This window comes from Pseudorasbora parva, chromosome 10 (genome assembly GCF_024679245.1).
Source record: "Pseudorasbora parva isolate DD20220531a chromosome 10, ASM2467924v1, whole genome shotgun sequence".
Taxonomy (NCBI): Eukaryota; Metazoa; Chordata; class Actinopteri; order Cypriniformes; family Gobionidae; genus Pseudorasbora; species Pseudorasbora parva.
Window position 1 is genome coordinate 15,621,194 of NC_090181.1, and position 23,794 is coordinate 15,644,987.

The 23,794-nt window shown below is 39.0% G+C and overlaps 3 protein-coding genes across 3 annotated transcripts in view; 1 reads left to right on the plus strand and 2 right to left on the minus strand.

Annotated features, from left to right (window-relative positions):
* The first annotated feature begins 212 nt into the window (after window positions 1-212).
* ctsba (cathepsin Ba) lies at window positions 213-6,458 on the plus strand. Its single transcript, XM_067455297.1, has 10 exons — window positions 213-351; window positions 1,586-1,709; window positions 1,838-1,923; window positions 2,110-2,224; window positions 2,312-2,427; window positions 4,314-4,399; window positions 4,468-4,614; window positions 5,533-5,649; window positions 5,740-5,868; window positions 5,990-6,458. Exons 2-10 carry the CDS (start codon window positions 1,587-1,589, stop codon window positions 6,061-6,063), a joined length of 993 nt encoding a protein of 330 aa, XP_067311398.1. The 5' UTR covers window positions 213-351; window position 1,586; the 3' UTR covers window positions 6,064-6,458.
* Window positions 6,207-11,849, minus strand: cgref1 (cell growth regulator with EF-hand domain 1). The gene is made up of 6 exons (XM_067455296.1): window positions 11,804-11,849; window positions 11,454-11,565; window positions 10,874-10,933; window positions 10,595-10,668; window positions 7,567-7,691; window positions 6,207-7,486 (listed from the first exon to the last, which is right to left on the minus strand). The coding sequence occupies exons 1-6, from the start codon at window positions 11,832-11,834 to the stop codon at window positions 7,100-7,102; spliced, it is 789 nt and encodes a 262-aa protein (XP_067311397.1). The 5' UTR covers window positions 11,835-11,849; the 3' UTR covers window positions 6,207-7,099.
* Window positions 11,850-21,739: 9,890 nt separating this feature from the next.
* Window positions 21,740-23,794, minus strand: part of kcnk2a (potassium channel, subfamily K, member 2a) — a 32,719-nt gene continuing 30,664 nt past the window's right edge. The window contains exon 7 of the mRNA XM_067454564.1: window positions 21,740-22,630. Coding sequence (XP_067310665.1) covers window positions 22,304-22,630 — 327 coding nt within the window. The 3' untranslated portion in view covers window positions 21,740-22,303. The remainder of the gene's footprint in view (window positions 22,631-23,794) is intronic.

Consider the following 23,794-nt stretch of genomic DNA (forward strand, 5'->3'; position numbering starts at 1 on the left):
GTAGACATTATGACAGAAAAAAATCGAACCTTGATGTCATGACTTTTATGTTATAATTATGACTTTTTATGTCATGATTTATCAAAGCATGATTTTATTCTTATGTGGTGGAAATTGGCTTTCATACTATTCATCACATTTACATATAAAATAAATTAAATTAACAAGCAGTACTGTAAACAGATTTGATCATGTCAGAGTCAGCAGACCCACGGAGCACATGATATATCACGTGATCTGCCGTTGCTCTATATAGCCAGCAGCTGCTACTGTTGTTTATTTCCGCCCAAAAGAAGTTTTGGGGAGCGAGACACGTTTCTAAGAGCACAACTGCCAGCAGACAAACGACAGGTAAGACTGGTATATTAGATACCAGATGATTTTTCTTTAATTTGAGCTCCAAAGAAATATTTCAAAAGGTCATTGCGAAATAACCTAGGTTATATGTAGCGTTAACGTTATGATATATCGTATAACTTATACCAAAAGTATCGTATCAGGGGGGAAAGATTTCATCCGCATCCGTCTGTCAAATGTCAGGTCTCAATGGCTTCTCCCTATGACCTTTAAAATATGGGGTGATTGTTGGTTTTAGGTAAACCTGGCCTGCGGTTAAAAACGAAAGTAAGTTATGAGAAACCCGAGCTCGTCTTTAAACTCGTGTGAACGCTTCAGTAACGTTAGCTGTAGTTGACATTACACTGCTCGTTTACTTACAGATGCACTATTATATTTCAAACACGAACAGCATCAGACAGTTTAACTGAACTTATCTTGAAATAAAAACTCTTAAATTTCACTGATGTGCCATTTTATATATTTGCATCCTTCTCCACATTGTTGGCTTTTGACGGTGTTCGTATCTTGCTTTTGACTAGTCGTCCGGTCCAGATTACCTCTGGGTTTGGGGTCTGAGTAGGCTGCGCGTTGTTCCTGTAAATCGCGCTGACTCACGCACACTTGATGTCATTATAGACAGAGGAAGTGAACCCCAACATGAGATTTGTATGACCGTTGACTTACTGCATCTACGGATTTTTAGATCGCTAATAATTTGTTAACGGTTTTAAATGGCTTAGTTCCCAACCACCGAGTCTGATGCCCCCTTTATAAATAAAATGCCTACAACCTAAACCTTTTACCAGGGAAGATGATAAAGTCTTGCTTGCCTTCTGTTCCATAACCAGTAAGAGGTTGAGTATGTCTTAATCCAATCTTTAGAGCTTTCATTTTCTGCATGACTGCAGCTTAAAGATGACACTACTGTAGGCAGTCAGTGATCCAATAGCTCTTCAATCTTCAGGTGAAACGATGTGCCACTTCCTTTTGGTGTTTGTGACTATGGCCTGGTGTCACAGACATGGCTTGGATTAAGCCAGGATTAGGCCTTGGTTCAATTAAGGCACTTAAGTAGCTTTTATAAATATGCCTTAGAAAAAAAAGAGAAACACTACTGGTGTCCATCTTGAGACAAAATGATGATATCTAAGATGGGTAAAACTACAAGTGTTACTAAAGTTTTAGGAGCAGTATATATCAAGCCTTTCTGTGTAAAGGGGGATTAATGGAGTCTTCTGGTTTTTAGAATGTGGCGGCTGGCTTTCCTGTGTGTGATCTCGGCCCTATCGGTTAGCTGGGCTCGACCTCGCCTCGCTCCCCTGTCCCATGAGATGGTCAATTATATCAATAAAGCGAACACTACTTGGCAGGTAAGATGTGATTCTCTAAATTGCATTCTAGCAAGGATGACTGGGAATGACAATTTGTAATACAGTGTTTTATACGGTTCTTGCAAATAATATAAAATTGTGTGTTTCTCTGGTGTTTTCACCTGTAGGCTGGACACAACTTTCGTGATGTTGACTACAGCTATGTGAAGAGGTTGTGTGGGACTTTTCTGAAAGGACCCAAACTCCCTGTCATGTGAGTGCAACTGAATTGTGTGGTACAAAATAAGTGTCTAGAAGGGGGAAGTGCAACTTGTTAACTTTGCAGTCATTATGTACATATGACTGTCGTGTGACTTATGTAGGTTTCCTCATACTTTATTTCTTTCAGTTCTGCCTTCACATTCTAGTGTATAACAGGGCTTGCTTTCTTTTTAACCAGGGTACAATATGCCGTTAACCTGAAGCTCCCCACTAACTTTGATGCCAGAGAGCAGTGGCCCAACTGCCCCACTCTTAAAGAGATCCGAGACCAGGGTTCTTGTGGTTCTTGCTGGGTGAGGTCTTCTCTCTGGTGCACACCATATGATTTGATTGCAATCCGTGTTGCATGGTTTTACTCATGGTTTCATGGTTTTACACAGGCATTTGGGGCTGCTGAAGCCATCTCTGACAGGGTATGTATCCACAGTGATGCCAAAGTGAGTGTGGAGATCTCTTCTCAGGACCTGCTTACCTGCTGCGACTCGTGTGGCATGGGGTAAGTGTGTGTTAATGCTTGTTGGATGACATTTAAAGGCAGCTTAAACGGTCCAATCGATTTAACAAAAACATGACTTTAATCATGCAGGAACTAAACAGAGCAAAGTCAATGCCATTGCTTGAATAAAAGCTGGAATGCACTACACTCTGAAGGACAACTCCGGTGAAATATTAATTAAAATTGCGGATAGCAGCCATCTTGGAAACCGGTCTCATCGAGCCACGGATGCTGTGCTAAGTGATAAACTGTGACTTGGAATCTTGTATGGTATGGTGTTTCTGGAAGAAAGCATTGAACGGAGCAAAGAAAACCCAAATGTCCATGTAATTAGATTTCACCAGCTTAATTTCTATCGACCAGCTCACTTAGCACAGAGTTTGTGGCTCAACTCGTTGAGCCTTTTTTTTTTTTTTTCCAAGCTGGCTGCTGTTTGTATATGCATAATGTACTGTCTTTAAGAATCTTTTTAAACAGTTTGTACACTTACAAAGTTCTCAATGCTTCGGTTTGCATGTAGGGACCCTCATTGTTAGTGTGAGGCTATTTTGAGCCTTGTTAGTGGTATTAACTAGCAATTTAAATTTACTTACTGTAACCCATAGACAAGTGTTATAATCTGTTTTTAGAGAACGCTTTACATTTTTTTTTTTTTCCTTCTTTTTCATCCCAGAGAATGATCTACTCTGTAACCATATGTTAATTAACCCTAGGTTGATTTTTTTTTTTTTTTTTTTTTTTTTTTTTTTTTTTTTTTTACATCCGAGTTGTCCTTTAAATTTAAACCTACTTTGGCACCATACATATACTTTAGCTGAATTTGTTAATGATTACAGAGAAACTGGGCATCATACACTTAGTGACGCACTACCAGACTTTTTGGTTGTTTCAAACAAACTCATGCCAATTTTTTTTTTTTTTTTTTGCTCAATTTCAGAAAGGTTTCATCCTCTGACCAATTGGTTGTCTTCAACTGCCTGAAGTCCATAGTGAGGCGCTTTTTTTTTTTTTTTTTTTCTTTTTTTTTTTTTCTTTGTCTTTTTCTTTTTTTTCTTCTCTCCCCTTTAGCAACTAACGTTGACTTGGCACAACTCTTTGCCCCGATATGCAGCCTGGATAAGGTTGTTGCCTGGTCTTTCCAGACATTTAATTTGTACATAGTCTGGCCACTCTCCCTTGACAAATGTTTACTTCTGTGAAGGAGGGAACCCTAAAGTTTAAAACTATTGGATCTGCCCAGAGCCATTCTGGATCTGCCATAACCAAGCGCTAACGTTTGGTTGTGACGTAGGTCATGCAGCCTTCGCCTGTTTCTCACAAATCTGTCAAATGTGCAGGCCACCTCGGTGATTGCTTATTCATGGTAGGAAGGTGATTTTGTGATCGGGAACATGTTGCTCACGTGGTCCGTAACATGATTGTGTGCTGTAAATGTCATATGCTTAGTATGATGATGATAAATGCTGCCGTCTAAAGCGGCCCAATTCAAATGGTTACGTTCTTTTATTTTCGTTTGTTTGAACGGTAATGTATTGCTCTTGTAAATACTTTCCAGCATTTAAAATGCAAGTCTAGAAATGCATCCAAATAACAGCAAAGTGCAACCTTACGGTGATCTGCAGTGGTCAAAAAGTGACTTTTGAAGTGATCATCTTGAAAGCTCAGCGGTGGATTTGGACCGCTATTACATCACCACACGACCTTGGTGTTTGTCAAAAGCAGTAGGTAATTCGACCGGGAATTTTTACGCGGATGGTGGGAAACGGACGCCAATAAAGGGCAGAGCCATGCTAGTTGTTGTGCAGTCCAGCCTTGCTTTTTGATGCTTTTTTTTTTTTTTTGATGCTAATTTTAATTGTTCTGGATGCTGTCTGTTTTATTCTCAGATGTAATGGTGGATACCCCTCTGCTGCTTGGGAGTATTGGAGCACAGAGGGTCTGGTCACCGGTGGACTCTATAACTCCCATATTGGTTAGTGTCTTGGGTGAGCAATTTTTTTAAAAGTGTAGAGTTTGTGTATTAACAAGATTTATTTTTAGGCTGTCGTCCATACACCATTGAACCCTGTGAACATCATGTGAATGGCAGTCGCCCTCCTTGTACCGGAGAGGGTGGTGACACTCCTAACTGTGACCAGTCCTGTGAGCCTGGCTACAGCCCTTCTTACAAGCAGGACAAACATTTTGGTAAGAACCTTTTGGGGTAAACCAATTAGTTAGTCACATTTCAACCTCATTACTAGACTCATAGTTAAATTTAAGTAACAAAAAATAGCATTTTATAATTAATTCCAGAATATTTTTGTTGTTGTTCTACTGCTTAACCAATGAGTTTTATAATTATCTTGTATAATAATTGTTGGGGGTTAAGGATTATTAAACCTATTTCTACCTGATAAAACATTTAAGTTTTGTTTAACTTAAAGGGTTAGTTCACGCAAATTAAATTGATGTCATTAATGACTCACCCTAATGTCATTCCACAACCATAAGACCTTTCATCTTCAGAACACCGTTTAAGATATTTTATATTTAGTCCGAGAGTGTCCATGTCCGAGAGTGTCCATGTCCAGAAAGGTAATAAACCATCATCAAAGTAGTCAATGTGACCTCAGTTAGTTAGAATCTCTTGAAGCATCAAATACATTTTGGTCCAAAAATAACAAACTACGACTTTATTCAGCATGGTCTTCTCTTCCTGGTTTGTTTGCAATCTTCAAATAAAGATTCAAAAGGTTATGAATCGGCGTATTGTTTCATGATTCGGCTCGTTTGTCAAACTACTGAAATCACGTGACATTGACGAGCCGAATCATGAATCAATACGCTGATTCATAACCGTTTGAATCTTTTTATTTGAGGATTGAAAACAAACACTGAAGAGGAGACCATGCTAAAAGCTTCAAAAGATCGTACTTAACCAACTGATATCACACATGGACTACTTTTGTTTTTATTAGCTTTCTGGACATGGACAGCGACGTTTGCTGAGCCCCTCTAGTCGGCCTCGGCCTGGTTGTGAACTGCTGGTTTAGAGTTTTAAATGCTGCAAGATTTCCTAAACTGAACAGTTCACTTGTTTGAACAAACACTCTGTCATTCTAGGAAAGACCTCCTATAGTGTCCCAGCTAGTCAGAATGACATTATGCAAGAACTCTACAAGAACGGCCCAGTAGAGGCAGCCTTCACAGTGTATGAGGACTTCCTGCTGTATAAATCTGGTTGGTTTGTCTATTCATGCATCTATCTAGAGTTGTAATGCAGTGAGGAATGGTTAATAATTATGTTTAATTTATTTTATTTTTAAATAGGTGTATATCAGCATGTGAGTGGATCTGCACTAGGTGGTCATGCCATTAAGATCCTGGGCTGGGGAGAGGAGAATGGTGTCCCCTACTGGCTTGCTGCTAACTCCTGGAACACTGACTGGGGTGATAATGGTGAGGGTCACTTATTTATTAAGACATGTTCCTTTTATTGTCTGCGGTTTGCTACCCAGCCAATTTTATACTGCACAGGTGTTAGCTTCATTTGTCCTTTTTTCTTTTGTTGGCACTTTAGGTTTTTTCAAGATTCTCCGAGGCAAAGACCACTGTGGTATTGAATCTGAAATTGTTGCTGGAATCCCAATGTAACCACAAAATGGCAAGGGCCGAAATGAGCGCACTGTTCAAAATGTGGACATTGAATGTCTTTGACTTTAAGCTGACTGCCATCCTCTGTGGCCATGATACAATAACAATTGTTAATCAATGATTGAGTCATTTTAGACAAGGACTCCTGATCAGATGTGTTAGTTTATTTTGAATTGAAGTGACTTGCACAATGAAATGTGTAGTCCAGGTCACTGGAGTCAGTTTTAGACCACAGTCTATAAAGTTAGCTCAACTTGATGCGTCTCCACATTTTCAGTATGTTTGACTTAGTTTTTTTTTTTTTTAATTTGCTTTTAAGGTGAATGATTTTTACATGATTTGTTTTAATGCATTTGTCTAAAGTGTAATAAATATTAAAACCAAACTTGTTCTCACTGTTTTTCCACTTGTATCTTTTTTCTTTTTCTTTCCTAAAATGGTTTTCTTTACACCTAGGTAGAAAATGCTAACAGCATGTGTGGCTTTTCACATATTGAAATTTACAAAACTGAGGCCAATACAGAGCTTCACTGTGTAACTTGAGCGTAAAGGTATCTTTCAGAAACATGAAAAGCTCAGCCTTGAAGCGTCACGTTTAATGTCCAAAAAATTTCTGTATAGAAATGTGCCTAGAGTTGGGTACAAAACTCTAAAAATGGTTATTCGCTCTTGGCTGTGATTAGACATTGACCTGTCAGTAAATAAAGCTTTACTTTCTAAGTTTGCATAGTTTGAACAGTGCAAAAATAAAGTTAGTTACTAATTCAGATGTTTCTGGATTCCACAATGTAGTGGAGAGTGTAATTTGTAAAGTGGTGTCACAATAAATTGTGTACAATGATGCTAATATCATTAACGCATGCTTTCGGACATTCAAAAAAGCTTTTAGTATCCAGAAATAAATTATGCATCAGTCATGGTACTGTATATGCAGCAGGTGTGCGTTTTCCAATGTTTGGCTGACTTGTATAAGTTTGAGCCATATGGTGTAAAATCAAATTAGTCTCTTATATTGCGTTTCATGCTTAATTTAGCATTACATTTCTGATTGCTCCTGATGGACTGGCATGTTCTTCTGTTCCTGATGACCATCTTGCAGCTCCTGTTCTTCTGAAGGCTGCAACTGGTCATGCTTTTCTTCAAGCTCTTCAGCTATCTGGTTCAACTTCTCTGCCTGCGTGTGTTCTTTAGCTGGGTCATGTGTCTCCTCATGTTCAGACTTTTGGTTGACCTCTGCATCTTGCTGGTGAGTTTCAGAATCTCCATCTTGTTTTAAGTCCTTGTCAGCTGGTGGATCAGGGAGAACAATGCTATCATCTTGCTGATGTTCAATTGTGGAGGATGATAAGAGCTCTGAAGGAGCCAGAAGTCCATCCTGGTTTAGATCCTGAGCTTGTAGTAGGTAATCCACCAAAGATACAACCTAAAATGTACACAAGTTCAAGTTTTAAAAGAACTCATGAGATTATTTTGAATGTTATGACAACCCTAAACAGCACTCACAGAATCTGTTGACTTTGGCATGATTTCATTATAAGTCAGGAAATCTGTCAGAAGTTGCATCAGTTCAAGGCCATCCATCTGCCCACTTCTATCATAGTCATACAAGGAAAAAAGGAAGAACACTTCTGCAACGAGAATAAATCATTAATAAGCTTTATAAAAAAAGATTACTCTGTGTATGTGCATGTATATATACATATACACACTGAACAGGCATGTTTTTACAACCTTCCTAATTTTATGTTGGTACCCCTTTTGCTGCCAAAACAGCCCTGACACCTTGAAGCATGGACTCCGCTATTTATATATATATATTTATGCATTTCACAGGAAAGCACAATACACACTAATACTATATATGTACAGTGAGGAAAATAAGTATTTGAACACCCTGCTATTTTGCAAGTTCTCCCACTTAGAAATCATGGAGGGCTCTAAAAAAATCCAGAAACCACAATGGATGATTTTTTAAATTATTTATTTGTATAATACAGCTGCAAATAAGTATTTGAACACCTGAGAAAATCTGTGTTAATATTTGGTATCGTAGTCTTTGTTTGCAATTACAGAAGTAAAACGTTTCCTGTAGTTTTTCACCAGGTTTGCACACACTGCAGGAGGGATTTTGGCCCACTCCTCCACACAGATCTTCTCTAGATCAGTCAGGTTTCTGGCCTGTCACTGAGAAATACAGAGTTTGAGTTCCCTCCAAAGATTCTCTATTGGGTTAGTGTTTGGAGACTGGCTAGGCCATGCCAGAACCTTGATATGCTTCTTACAGAGTCACTCCTTGGTTATCCTGGTTGTGTGCTTCGGGTCATTGTCATGTTGAAAGACTCAGCCTTGACACATCTTCAATGCTCATCCTCTCCTTAATATAGTGCAGTCGCCCTGTCCCATGTGCAGAAAAACACCCCCAAAGCATGCTACCACCCATATGCTTCACAAACGGGATGGTGTTCTTGGGATGGCACTCATCATTCTTCTTCATCCAAACACGTTTAGTGGAATTAAATCTGACCACATGACTTTCTCCCATGACTCCTCTGGATCATCCAAATGGTCATTGGCAAACATAAGACGGACCTGGACATGTGCTGGTTTAACCTTCAGTGCCATGCATGATTTCAAACCATGACATCTTAGTATATTACCAACAGTAACCTTGGAAACGGTGGTCCCAGCTCTTTTTAGGTCATTGATCAGCTCCTCCCGTGTAGTTCTGGGCTGATTTCTCACCTTTTTTTAGGATCATTGAGACCCCACGAGGTGAGATCTTGCATGGGGCCCCAGTTCGAGGGAGATTGACAGTCATGTTTAGCTTCTTCCATTTTTAAATGATTGCTCCAACAGTGGACCTTTTTTCACCAAGCTGCTTGACAATTTCCCCATAGCCCTTTCCAGCCTTGTGGAGGTGTACAATTTTATTTCTAGTGTCTTTGGACAGCTCTTTGGTCTTGGACATGTTAGTAGTTGGATTCTTACAGATTGTATGGGGTGGACAGGAGTCTTTATGCAGCTAACGACCTCAAACAGGTGCATCTAATTTAGGATAATAAATGGAGTAGAGGTGGACATTTTAAAGGCAGACTAACAGGTCTTTGAGGGTCAGAATTCTAGCTGATAGACAGGTGTTTAAATACTTATTTGCAGCTGTATCATACAAATATAATAAATAATAATAGATTTTATTTATAATGCACTTTTCATTCCAAAGAATCTCAAAGTGCAACAATGGAAAAGGGACAAAAACAAAACAAAAAACAACAAACAAAAAAAACATAGTTAAAAGCTTTTCTGAGCAGAAAACAGCTGATGGTGGAAGTCTCTGTAAGCTCTGCAGTACACTGTGGTACACTCCATGTTTTACATTTCTCCCAGTGCTAACGGCTCTATTGCTACATATTCCCAATGCGGCAGTCTCCTTATGATATCGCAGAGGCGCAACACGCACAGCTGAAGACCAGATGGAGGGGATCGCTGCAGCACCATGCAGGAGGCAAAGTTTTCTGGGCACTTCTGTGAACACACCAGGGTTGGCGCAGAAGTCCAAGCCAGCCCACTGCCGCAATGCAAGATGTAACAGCGACGCAGCCGAGAAGCGGATCATCTCAGCATCACGCCGGACGCTGATGACACTAGGCCAGTGCAAAAGTTAACCGGCAACATCAGCCATCATGCAGTTCAAACCCGAGGGAGACCACCAGTGAGCAGCCGACACCCAGAAGAGAGAGCAACCGCAGCGAGCAACACCAAATGTCCTTCAAACCAGAAGCGACCGCAACAATTCAAACAAAAACAGCAGAAGCGGTGAAAAACGGCGAACAGCAAACAACGTCCTCTCAGTAGCTGCCAGCAATCAGCAACAGTCCCAGTTGTAGCTCTGACTGTTTGACTAGTCAAAGTCATAAGAAAATACAATTAAATCTAAATCAAACAGTACAGTTAACATGATTTTTGGGTGGAGAAGCGGCGAACAGACAATGCCCGCGTCCTCTCCCCCTCGTTGCTAGGCAACAATATTTATATATAAATTTAAATAAATAGTTAAAATAAAAAATCATACATTGTGATTTCTGGATTTTTTTTAGATTATGTCTCTCACAGTGGACAACATGCACCTACGATGACAATTTCAGACCCCTCCATGATTTCTAAGTGGGAAAACTTGCAAAATAGCAGGGTGTTCAAATACTTATTTTCCTCACTATATATATATATATATATATATATATATATATATATATATATATATATATATAAAATGTTGTCTATGTATAATGTATAAATGTCATAATGTACATAGATTGTCTGCTGTGCTTTAAGGAATAGAAATGTACTTTACTTAATTATTTTTATTGTCCTAAGTGTTTAAATTTATCATCAGTAGCTATAGTGCACCAGGAACTATGGTGAGTTGAATTAACTTAATAGAAAATCGAAAATCTATGCAAAATTGAAAAGCACAAAGGAGTAGTGGAAATAAAAGGAGTTTATTGCGAGAGCTTGTTAATAATGAACTATTAACCTTGTTCCCTGGTGTTCAGCTCTGGACTGGTCTGGCCTTCCTTTAGGCTGCTCTTGATGTAGCTTTGCAGGAGCCTGTTATACAGGATGTTATACAGAAAAAACATTTATTTTTTTGTCAACCTTTTTTAGCTAATGATTGTTCAGTGTGTCAGCTGTGGCAATCTCAGCATTATCTCTGATTTGAAAATGGACTCTGAACCTTGGGGCAACTGTACTACCTTGTTAGATCAGTACTACCTTGTTTGAAGTACAGGGAGATGTAATCAAAAGAAATAACCTGCGGTTTTCTTCGCTGGATCCAAAAGGATTAGCGAGGTCTGGTGCAGGGATGTCATCACTAGAAAAACAGAACAAAACATCAACATCAGAAGAAAGATGGCCCAGGTTTCTTTCCCATGTTGAGAAAAAAATATGTACAAATGTTTCATGCCATCTTAATGCCAAGATACTGATTCTCAACATTTTACTATTGGATCTGTCTATCCTAATCAAAATGATGCATCCGCTATGGTAAATCTAATATACATTAATTATTTAGTTAAATGAATTAATGAATATTTATTAATAAAATATAATTGATTTGAATTCATTCAATAACAATTAATTTGATAGTCTATTGGATTTGTCTGTCATTTAAATTTTCTAATATACTAGTACAAAAACAATAAAAAAATGTATTCACTGTCTCCTTTTTTATAACATCTAAATGAGAAAAGGGTACCATTTAATGTGTTTCATAACAGGCTATATTTTTTGATGATATATCACCATGCTAGAAAAGCCTGGGGATATTGCAGTAACGTTACAGTGTCGGCTACTGTATTGTACAGTACACTAGCATAACGTTAGAGGCCTACCTGAGGGTTTTCTGAGCTTGTGGAGCACACAGACTCAGTAAAGGGAGGATGAGGAAGAATAGAAGCCGTGTTGTTATCATATTTACTGCTCCACTGGATCGCTTTGGCACACCTGTCACCACATTCAGTCAAAGAAACGATACATGAATCACTGAGGCAAAAACGCCCATTACAGGAATCAGTCACTCTAACGATACAACAACTAAATATACTGTATTAATCAAACACTGCTTTTTTCCGATATGACGAGTCTCACCAACACCTTACACACTGCGACAATGAAGTCTGCTCTTATTTTACTACCAAAGGAAGGATGTAAGAGAAATGCTAGAAGTGAAATGCGACTGTACCTCTCGCAGAAGCGGTTAGCGGTCGCTCCATGATGAAACCCACCCCGGCTGATGAGAGCAGCACAGCCCCGTATGTTTGCATCAGTGACGGGCTACACGTGGATTCCGTGGACGTGTCGTGGCTCGTGGCCCGGATAAAATCAGCTCCTCCTCGAGCTCTCTACATTCCGCCTTCCAACAGATTCCATCATCGCCACGTAGAGTCGCTGACACTGCATTTACAACGTGCAATTTCTCCGCGTGCACCGCCTCTCGCAGTATCTTATCCGTTACTGGGGAGATCATGTTAGCAAATGCCCAGTGTAGGGCTATCGTGGCCTTTTGAGAATATATGCTCTGAACATCAGCAAAAAGGGTGTGGTTTATTTGTTTTGTTTAAAAGGATGTTGCGCAAATGTTTTAAACAGCCCTGCTTGACAGCCCAAAGACTACTTTTTTTTTTTAAATCAGTGATTGTTTTTTCCGCATTCACTAAAGCATTCACACCGCTTGTGCTGTAGACGTTCTTCATGAAACAGTGCAGCAGCCAGACCAACAGACAACATAATTCAGTGAAACAGTTTTGCACAATTTGGCCACAAGGTGGCACGCAACTACAATGGTAGGCTACTCTGTCAGTGAGACTCGCTCAATAATAGAATCAATCAATCAATTAAACAAACAAATCAGTCAGTCAGTCAGTCAGTCAGCCTGTCTGTGTATTTATCTATCTGTCCCTCCATCCGTCGAAATCAAACTGCTGCAGGTTTTATGGATTTCCCTTCTACATCAATTGGAGTGGGAGAGCCATGTGTCTGAGCCAGCAAACCAAACCACATCAAGGGTTTCCTTCAAAGGATCACCTTGGCTTGTAGACATACACATTAATCGTAAAATTCCACTTAGAGTTAGTGAAGTAATTGATTCACTTGTGTATTAACTCAAAGTGCACGAAAGCTTAGCTTGTATTGTAAAAAATGTAATAAAAACATCAATACCGTGCCTTCCCTGTAGTCATACTGTAAGGTAAATCTAATGTCGTTTGAATATTTCTTATCTGGCTACTTCATCATTGATCTCTGTAGAGGAGGACAGGGGTCAATGGGAGCGTGTGCTCTGTTGGAAGCACGAGCTAAAGCCATTATTTGTAGGCTACCCGAGAGTAGCCTACACAAATGCTTCCATAGCGTCTTGGTAGCAAGTCATACAATAATGCAAAAAAATCATAGCTGATCCATATTTAGAATAAACATTGTTTTTCAGTGGTTTGATAAGATAGTTATGCATGATAAATTGATCAGCTGTCCCCTTAGCCATATGTAAATCTCACAAGTGTAGGCCTATGTTATGTGGACGGTGTTCGATTTCATAACAGCTGTGCCTGTTTCATGTATTTCTTTCAGCCTACCATCTGTTCTGTCCCACTGCTAGATCAGCCAAAATGCTATTGTATTTTACAAACATTTTATGCTAACCCTGCTAATCCAGTGCTATAGCAACTAAGCTTTCCCTTATAGGTATATCAATGCTTATTAACCAATGACTGTTGTTAGTAGGTCGAAGGGGCATAAGGTCAAAGGTAAATGTCAATATCACTGATATAGAGTCTAAGAAATATATTTATGCTTCATAGCCTATAAGCTGCATATCTCTAAAATATATTTTGTCAACAGCTGTGGTATACTTTGAACAGTAATTTGAAAATGTTTTCAAAGTTGAACTTAACCATAATTCCTTGTTTTTTTGTAAAGCCTAATACAGCAAAGTAATGACAAATTAAACACTGTAGCAAGGAATTATTAAGGAATGCAAAGTTAATAGGGTTGAGTGTTATACCTGGAGAAAGGATTCTGTTAGCATTCTCATTCATCTCAACTGACACTTGTGTGACTGATGCAGGACCCCACAGAAGTACTGATGGGAAATCTTTTTATTCATGGGGACTCACTATTTTGAGTCACTCACCTGAGCTGTAAATGCCATGTGACTGTTTAATCTATGTAAGAAATCTATATAACAGTAAACCTTTAGTCCTTGAGGTCAAATAGAATGGAATGCTCATGCAAAATGCAAGATGACGACTCTGAATCTGCCTGTACACTGATCAGGCATAACATTATGATCTAATATTGTGTTGGTCCCCCTTTTGCTGGCCCGTCAAGGCATGAACTTGCCTAGCCCCTGAAGGTGTGCTGTGGTATCTATCTGGCACCAAGATGTTCTCAGCAGATCCTTTAAGTCCTGTAAGTTGCGAGGTGGGGCCTCCATGCACAACCAGCATTAACTTCTTGAGCAATTTGAGCTACAGTAGCTTGTCTGTTTGATCAGACCACAGGCCAGCCTTCGCTCTCCACGTGCATCAATGAGCCTTGTTTCCGTTGCCTCTTCCTTTCTTGGACCACTTTTGATAGATACTGACTACTGCAGACCGGGAACACCCCACAAGAGCTGCAGACCCAACTCACTCATATATTTACACTTGCCCATTTTTCCTGCTTCTAACACATCCATTTTGTGCACTTGCTGCCTAAAATATCCCACCAGCTAAGAGGTGCCGTGACAAAGAGATAATCAGTGTTATTCACTTCACCTTATGTTATGCCTGGTCGGTTTATATAAAACTATCAATGGAATATGATACTGAATTAATTACCACAATAAGATGTGCAGATATGCTTTTAAAACCATGTGCAGGGAGGATCACTAATGCACCTCTTGTTTCTAGCAAAAGGAAATTAGCACCAATGATAAGTAGAGCATGATAAAGATGATGAGTATATTCTCACTGTTCTGACTGGTGTGAACAGCCCTTCTGTACACTATGCATGAGCTGCTCTTTTCTCTTTCTCTGATCCCACTGGGTTGAGCAGCACAAACAGAACCTGGTCAGAAAGTGCTGCTGGACTGGGAAAGACATTTTTCTCCCAGTCATTGTTATTTGAGGTCAGCTAGGTTATATTCAGGGCACACAATTTACACAGGCATTATCCACACAATAAAAAATAATAAACAAACTAAAACGCAATGTTTAATAATCAATAATCAGTATTATTAGATATGATTAGATTCAACTTTCTCGGTTTAAGGAACACACCAACTTTTTGGGACTTTAGCTTATTCACCATATCCCCCATTAGATAAAGGCATACATACCATGATTCTCATCTCTGTGCGTGCCATAACTCTGTCACCGCTAGCCTAGCTTAACACAAAGACTGAAGGTAAACAGTTTGCAGTATAGCTCTGCAGCGGGGGTAAAGTGCTCTTGCCTCATGCACCCCTGGCAGTTGGCACGCATCACCTGAAATGTCTATGCAGTAGGCAGGATTCTTCCATGGCCTGGAGGAGGTGAACACAGATGTGAGGTTGTTGGTCAAACACTTTCCAATGCCATGCTGAAAAAAAGGGAGAGATGCAGAAACAAAGAGGTTGTAAAACATCAGGTTATTGGTAAACCATGCAGTCATGAATGGCTGTGTAATGGAAGCTGAAGTTATCCCAAACAACATCGTAGTGATGCTGCTCTGGTTGTTCTGGCTAAAAAACATGCTCTCTTAGACCATCAAGGAAACCAAGAAGGAGCGTAGTGTTATAGGGTTCAAGAATGGCATGGCGGTGGAGTACTCTTTAGCTGATGGCCGTCCACATAGTTACGTTCCCTCCTTGCTGGCCTGGGACATTCACTTTGCCCCTATGAACAATTATGTTTTTTTCTCCTTCCTTCCTTCACGTCTCTCTGGATCCATTGTTCCAAAACCGAATTAACTGACTCTTTTATATATATATATTGAAGGTTCTGATTGGTGTGTGATTCATTTCGAGTCTTGGCGTTTCCACCTAGGTAATTGTGTGCTAATTGAGCTGAAGCTGTACTGACTTGAGTGAACAATATTGAATGCTATGCTTTCTAAATGACCACATGGTGTAGGCAATGAGAAATGAAGGAATTTGTGTGTAGAGTTTTGCAGTTCACTGACTCGTGTGTCAAAACAGGGGAATAATATTGTTTAGGGAAATGGGTGTTTAATGGCATTATGGTTATTTGAAATTTTAGTTCAAAAGCCTGGTTCCAGTGTTTAAGCAATTGAGAAAAACTGTAATAATAATAAATAGGGGAAAAAAGTATATCACATTGCATTTCATCTGTTTACATGAAGCAGTGTGTGAATGTTTTGCTTTCTCACCAGACATCCCCTTTGGGAAAGTGAGCTGTTTGTGTGAGGAAGTGTATCGCTTGGCTGTCACTCAGACTCTGGATTAACTGACAGCGGAGGTTTGCTGCATCATGGGAAGCTACTGTACAGGCTGTCTGCTTGAATGAGCCACTCAGCTCTCTTGAGAACCGAATGCCTAACCATCAAATCGACTAGTGGGAGCTGCTGGAACTCAACATTCTCTGGGCTCTCATTAAGGGAACCTCTCATGAATACAGGAAAAAGCAATATTGGATTTTGTGTGTGTGTTTTATCGATCAAAACTTTATATGTAAAAGATTACTAGGTGTGATTTACTTATAATATTGCTGAAGACAGATGATATGTGACTATTAATGACATTTTTCAAGTTGTGTGAAGTCTGAGATTAGCGGTTTCGGATGTAGTGCCACATTGGTTGTTCTGCTGTAACATCAAAGACCAGGACAGTAGAGAACCCCTCGGAGGCATCCCGCCGCTGCTGCATGGAAATATCCACACTTCAAACTCAAGAGGCTTTTTGCAGTGTGCAGAGGTTTGTTCAGCAAATATCAATGCTCAACTGCAAAAAATAAAAATAAAATAATAATTAATATATATATATATATATATAATATACACGCACTAAAGGATTATTAGGAAGCCCATACTAATACTCTGTTTGACCCCCTTTCGCCTTCAGAACTGCCTTAATTCTACGTGGCATTGATTCAACAAGGTGCTGAAAGCATTCTTTAGAAATGTTGGCCCATATTGATAGGATAGCATCTTGCAGTTGGTGGAGATTTGTGGGATGCACTTCCAGGGCACGAAGCTCCCGTTCCACCACATCCCAAAGATACTCTATTGGGTGACATCAAGTGACTGTGGGGGCCATTTTAGTACAGTGAACTCATTGTCATGTTCAAGAAACCAATTTGAAATGATTCAAGCTTTGTGACATGGTGGATTATCCTGGTGGAAGTAGCCATTAGAGGATGGGTACATGGTGGTCAGATATGGACATGGTCAGAAACAATGCTCAGGTAGGCTCTGGCATTTAAACGATGTTCAATTGACACTAAGGGGCCTAATGTGTGCCAAGAAAACATCCCCCACACCATTACACCACCAATATCAGCCTGCACAGTGGTAACAAGGCATGATGGATCCATGTTCTCATTCTGTTTACGTCAATCTGAATTTTTCAACAGAAATCAAGACTCATCAGACCAAGCAACATTTTTCCGGTCTTCAACTGTCCAATTTTGGTGACTTTTTCCTATTTGTAGTTGAGATGAGTGGTACCCAGTGGAATCTTCTGCTGTTGTAGCCCATCCGCCTCAAGGTTGTCCGCGTTGTGGCTTTACAAATGCTTTGCTGCATACCTTGGTTGTAACGAGTGGTTATTTCAGTCAAATTTGATCTTCTATCAGCTTGAATCAGTCGGCCCATTCTCCTCTGACCTCTAGCATCAACAAGGCATTTTCACCCACAGGACTGCCGCATACTGGATGTTTTTTTCCTTTTCACACCGTTCTTTGTAAACCCTAGAAATGGTTGTGCGTGAAAATCCCAGTAACTGAGCAGATTGTGAAATACTCAGACTGGCCCGTCTGGCACCAACCACCATGCCACGCTCAAAACTGCTTAAATCACCTTTCTTCCCATTGTGACATTCAGTTTGGAGTTCAGGAGTTTGTCTTGACCAGGACCTCACCCCTAAATGCATTGAAGCAACTGCCATGTGATTGGTTGATTAGATAATTTCATTAATGAGAAATGGAACAGGTGTTCCTAATATATATATATATATATATATATATATATATATATATATATATATATATATATATATATATATATATATATATATATATATATAATTAATAAAATAAAATATAAATAAAATATATAAAATATATAATTTCAATTTTTTTAAGCTCTGGATAATTCATTTGTTGTCTTTTGGTGCTGCCTATATCTTCACATATAATTTATTTTAAATATAAATAAAAGTTCTCCCAACCTCATGATAAAAGTTCTCCCAACCTCATGACCCAAGCTCCTGCTCCTTATTTTTCCCTGGCAAATGCACCATGGTAACAGTTAAAAATAGAGCAGTACAATAGAAACAGAACAGACCAGTTAACAAAAGGTAGAACTTTTGTGTAGGAAGCCAGCAATTCAAATGTATGCTAACTACCAAAATCATTTCCTTTCAGAGCCAAACAAGGGAATGCAAATTATAATGAGACTTCTCGGGGCCAAACTTTTCTTAAACTAGCTACTAGCAGATCAAATAAAATCAAATGCTTTAAAAATACTACATAAAATAGTGGAGGTGGAGATATGAACATGGCCATCCAATTGAACAAGCTTTATGTAAGTGTGCATGTTAAAAACTAATCCTCTGGGAACAGCCAGTGTTTATTAAATAATATATTATGACATTTACTTCCCATGCTGAATTATAAATGAGAACAAACGCATGTTCAGTTTGATATTTCGCAAAAACAAATTTCCCTCAACATTCAGTCTTCATCAAATGTTTGCCTGTTACACATAATATATAGCCTATTATATTGTTTGAATAAACACAAAAGTACAATTATGTGGTCAAGATAGATAGATAGATAGATAGATAGATAGATAGATAGATAGATAGATAGATAGATAGATAGATAGATAGATAGATAGATAGATAGATAGATAGATAGATAGATAGATAGATAGATAGATAGATAGATAGATAGATAGAGGTGGGCTGTTGAATTTGAGTTGTTGAAGTTCACACAGGTTGTGTTTACAGATATAAAGTCTGGTGTTGTTTTTGTTCAGGATGTCCTCTGCCGATTGACCCTGATGAGACTAGTGGCATAGCAGGAGGATTTAATGACTGGAAATGTTCTTTCACACTGCGGCTCTTGTTTTCTTTGGACGCTCAGACATGCTTACATAACATCTGCTCATGCTTGAAGTGCACAGTCCTGATTGGCTCTCGATGACGGCAAGATTTACCGTCAGCTTCCGACTGTATCAGCGGCAGAATTATGGGAGAAGACCGAGACCGGGATCAATCAGTGTAGCCAATGAGTGGCACGTTTATGGTAGCATCGTTCTTTCCCACAAGGACTCAATTCACACTCTGAGGAGAAAAGGTTCTATATAGAACTTTAAAAGGTTCTATCAGCGTTACGTATTTGGAACCCCTAAAAGGTCCACTGCAAAAAAAAAAAAGGAGGAAAAAAAAGCAGTATGTCTGTCTTGTTTTCTTAATTTTGAGTTTTTTCCCAAAACAAGACAACAATTTTACTTGTCTAGTAATTATTTCTTAATGTAAGAATTTTAATATATTTAGACTAGAAACAAGACAAAAATACAAAATAAGCAGTGTTCAATATAGAACCCTTATGTGTCAAAAGGGTTCTTGTCATTATAGAACCTTTGTAGCATAAGGTTATTTACAGTATACTCAACTCCAAAGAACCTTTTATAATAATAAAAAGGTTCTATAACGACAAGAAAGAACCATTTTGGCACCTAAAAAGTGTTCTATATAGAACCTTTTAGGGGTTCCAAATGCGTAGCACCGATAGAACATTTTCTTCTAAGAGTGCAAGGGTCCAGTTTCCCCACAAAGGCAGGATCTAAAGGTCTTCAATTCAGGAACAATATGATTTTCTCACATTCTGTTAGACATAATAATAAAAATAAAAAAACTCCTGAAGAATAAGAATATTGGTTTGTTTATTCCGCTTATTTAAAAGCAAAGCACTGAGATGCAAAACTGTGTAGAAACATCACAAATAATGCTCAGGAAAGGCTCATAAAAACGCTGTTGAAAAAAATAATACAAAGCTATAAGCATAACAAGAAAGATCCGAGCTTAACAACCAAGACTTTTAGCAGTTCAGTTTAAATGTTGAAGACAGAGCAAAGGCAAGACAAACATACTGTTATACAGTTAGTATGGCACTGCTCTTTTTGGCTGACAAATGAAATGCGTTTTAAATTCTAGGCAAGAAAATTATGAAAAATATCTTTGATTTTCCAGTTTTTCAGTGTTCTTTAACCAGAAAATATCACACTGAAATGCATGTCTTAATTTTTACATTGAAAAAGTTTAATAAACTGGATATTTAGCTGGTGTCAAAAATCTTTCCATTCATACCCATCACTGGTAACCTCACAATAGACTATGAGGAAATGCTACCGGCTATGTTTCAGCTGATGCCAGTGCCAAAAATAAAGCTTTTCCAATAATAAACAAACAAACAAACAAAAAAAACGACAAGATGTTTTTCTCCCAGTCTGTCCACTGTTGTCTTATGCAGGCCATCGATCATTATGGTATATTATGCACTGAGCATTGACATAAAGCCTACAATCATTTGACAGAACATTCATTGTCATTCTGCACATTTAGAGCTCAAAACAGCACATCATGGCAAATGTATGCTATTATTAAAAACATATGAAAAAAGAGTTGCTTATTACAAAATAAATTATAACTGAACAGTCTGAAAAGTCATAGTTTTTTCTAAAAACATTTCTCTTTGGCCATTCCTCTGGTTTCCACAGTCATCAAGTTACATTTGGCTTTAAATTGTATGAGTTTAAAGGAAAATTTAATGGGGAAAAAATATAATTCTATCAAGATTTAGTCACGCTTATGCAGTTCCAAACTATATAACTTTTGTGACTGAATCTTAAACCGATTTCATATTCCAACTCGAATGATCAATAAATAATCATGCATGTTAGGAACGACATGACAGAATTGTCATTTTTGTGTAAACTATCACTTTAAATCATGTGCAGGCTAAATAATGCCACGTTACATTGGTAGAAATATATTTATAAATTGCATTACCACACAACTTTCTTTATTCAGCAGGCAACGAATGACGAATGATTATGAGACGGTTGTATGTCCAATTACGGCCAGTTCTATCTGAAAAATTGCATTTACTCACAAAATCATGCTATCGGTGAACATTACATCCAAAATTATACAATCAAACAAGGTGAGGTGCTTAGACTTCACCACCGTTTTATGTAGTTTCACAACTGCTCTTAAAGGGTTAGTTCATCCAAAAATGAAAATTATTTCATTAATTACTCACCCTCATGTCGTTCGACACCCGTAAGACCTTCGTTCATCTTCGGAACACAAATGAAGGTATTTTTGTTGAAAGCTGAGGGCTGAGAAAGGCTTCAGAAAGGCCTCCATTGGCATTCAGTACATTCCCACTGACCCACTCACAAGACCCATAAAGGCACTAAAGACGACATTACAAAGTCCATCTCACTACAGTGACTGTACAATAATTTTACAATGCGACGAATATAGATATTGTGCGCACAAAAATCAAAATAACGATTTAATCCACCAAATTATTGACGTGAACTCGGCTCATGCGCGAGACCACCATTCAATACATGACCCGGAAGAGGAGGAGCGCAGTGAGTTCCAGGTGAGTTCACGTCTGAGACCTACACAGAAGACAATATCTTGGTGGATAAAGTCATTATTTAGATTTTTTTGCGCACAAAAACTATTCTGGTTGCTTGGTTAAATTATTGTACAGCCACTGTAGTGAGATAGACTTTGTAATGTCGTCTTTAGTGCCTTTTATGGGTCTTGTGAGTGGGTCAGTGGAAATGTGCTGAATGCCAATGGAGGCCTTTCTGAAGCCTTTCTCAGCCCTCAGCTTTCAACAAAAATATCTTCATTTGTGTTCCGAAGATGAACAAAGGTGTTACGGGTGTCCAATGAGGGTGAGTAATTAATGAAAGAATTTTCCTTTTTGGGAGCTTACCCTTTAAGCAGAATGTGTATGTAGATTTTTATAAAAATCCATGTGCTAATGCAAGTTATAAACTCAACTGGTTAGCCACCAATCACAGCTGTCAGTATCATAAATGCTCAACCATTCTTGCCTGAAACCCTGTAATAGTTAATGAACAGATGCTCACATAGGCTGGGTTTGCAAAAAAATTGTCAGTGTTGGACAAGATATGTGGTTTATCCTCTGAAATAATATATATCAAATGTATGTATCAGAGTAGCAGCTTCTGGGAAGTCTATTCCTGGTGATTTTAAGGCACAAATATTATTAATTTGATAGTAAAAGCTGTCTTGCTTTGTTCAGAAATGCAGACTTCATCTTAGTTCCCATGAAATGTAGACAGAATCTTTTCTCTGGTACAAGGCATAAAGTCACCCTCTCACTGATTCCAGTGCATTGAAAACGGTGATTAAAGCACATCCACATCCAGGAAAGATATAGCGCTGTGATCAAACATAGTTGTAGACGCAAAAGTATCTTCCTGCTCCAGTGATTTAGCATTTGAGATGTTCAATGAATGAGATCTCACCATGATCGTGGCAGTCTGGGGTAAGGCCGTTCAAGTACAGGCTGCCATTTTTGGTCAGGGTCGGGAGACCTTCTTTCTCTAGTTCATCTGTGAAGTTTACGGACAGAGTCCTCTTGCACGGCATCATGTCTTGACCTTGATTTTGGCCCAGCTCTGACGACAGCTTGCGCTTGATGTACGCTGCCCGCTGAAACTTGTCGTAAATTTCCACGCTCAGGCGGCGACGTGTCTCTTTGAATTCTGCCGACACATTAGCCGTCCATTCTGCAGCGTGAGCGCGGAACTCTCCCACCTGGAACAGAAGGAATTATCAGTGGGAGCAAACGCAGTCGAGTGTCGTATGTGTTTAGAAGCATTAAAGAGGTGTAAATCGAAACTTCAAAACCCTGTTTTCTGTGAAAATGTTTCAGCTTGAGGGAATTGGGGATGTGGGCTGATTCAGCCTCAGTGCAGCTGGGAGTGTTATAGAGAGTAATTTGGGCCTGCTGCTCATCCACCGTACAACTCATCCACCGTGAGCAGATGGTTTTTTGATTTTTAGGACCCCCTCATCCCAATTTATAGCTGTTATTGGGCTTATCATGTGCAACTTAAAAACATTTCAGCAATTTATATGTCTGACCCTAATAACTGTCTCTGGCTTTATGTTCACAAAGTGTATGTACAATAGATTGCCATGTTGTGCAAGCTATCATACAATTTGTATTCTTGATTATGAATACTCTTTGCAATATATTTGTGTGTTTATTGTAATATAAACAGATCAGGCATAACATAAGGACAGGTGAAGTGAATAACTCTGATCTCCATCACGGCACTTTTTAGTAGGTGGGATATATTAGGCAGCAAGTAAACATTTAGTCCTCAAAGTTTACGTGTGTGAAGCAGGAAAAAGTGTAAGGATTGGTGTGAATTTGACAAGGGTCAAATTGAGATGGCTAGACGACTGGGTCAGAGCATCAACAAAACTGCAGCTCTTGTGGGGTGTTCCCAGTCTGCAGTGGTAAGTAACTATCAAAAGTGGTCCAAGGAAGGAACAGTGGTAAATCGGCGACGGAGTCATGTGTGGCCAAGGCTCATTGATGCACATAGGGAGCAAAGGCTGGCCCGTGTGTTCCGATCAAGCAGACGAGCTATGGCTCAAATTGCTCAAGAAGTGAATGCTCGTTGTAATAGAAAGGTGTCCGAATATACAGTGCATCGTAGTTTGTTGTGTATGCGACTGCATTGCCGCAGACCAGTCAGAGTGCCTATGGTCAATGGCTCGATGGGTCAGGGCTGTTTTGGCAGCAAAAGGGGGACCAACACAATATTAGGTCATAATGTTATGCTGGGTCTGTGTATACTGTGTATATTGTTGCAACAAAAATGTATAATTTTATACAGCAAGGAAGCATCAGATTGGACAAAAGACTATTAAGACTAAATTCTATTTTAAATCATTATTCATCTAAGA

Bases quoted from the DNA above. Each gene is read 5' to 3' on its own strand.
- cgref1 (XM_067455296.1), bottom strand. From the start codon at position 11,834: ATGGAGCGACCGCTAACCGCTTCTGCGAGAG. The intron at 11,566-11,803 runs GTACAGTCGCAT...ATGTGGTGACAG, and splicing joins GCTAACCGCTTCTGCGAGAG to GTGTGCCAAAGCGATCCAGT. The intron at 10,669-10,873 runs GTTATTTCTTTT...CCTGTATAACAG, and splicing joins TCCAGCGAAGAAAACCGCAG to GCTCCTGCAAAGCTACATCA.
- ctsba (XM_067455297.1), top strand. From the start codon at position 1,587: ATGTGGCGGCTGGCTTTCCTGTGTGTGATCTCGGCCCTATCGGTTAGC. The intron at 5,650-5,739 runs GTTGGTTTGTCT...ATTTTTAAATAG, and splicing joins CTTCCTGCTGTATAAATCTG to GTGTATATCAGCATGTGAGT. The intron at 5,869-5,989 runs GTGAGGGTCACT...TTGGCACTTTAG, and splicing joins CACTGACTGGGGTGATAATG to GTTTTTTCAAGATTCTCCGA.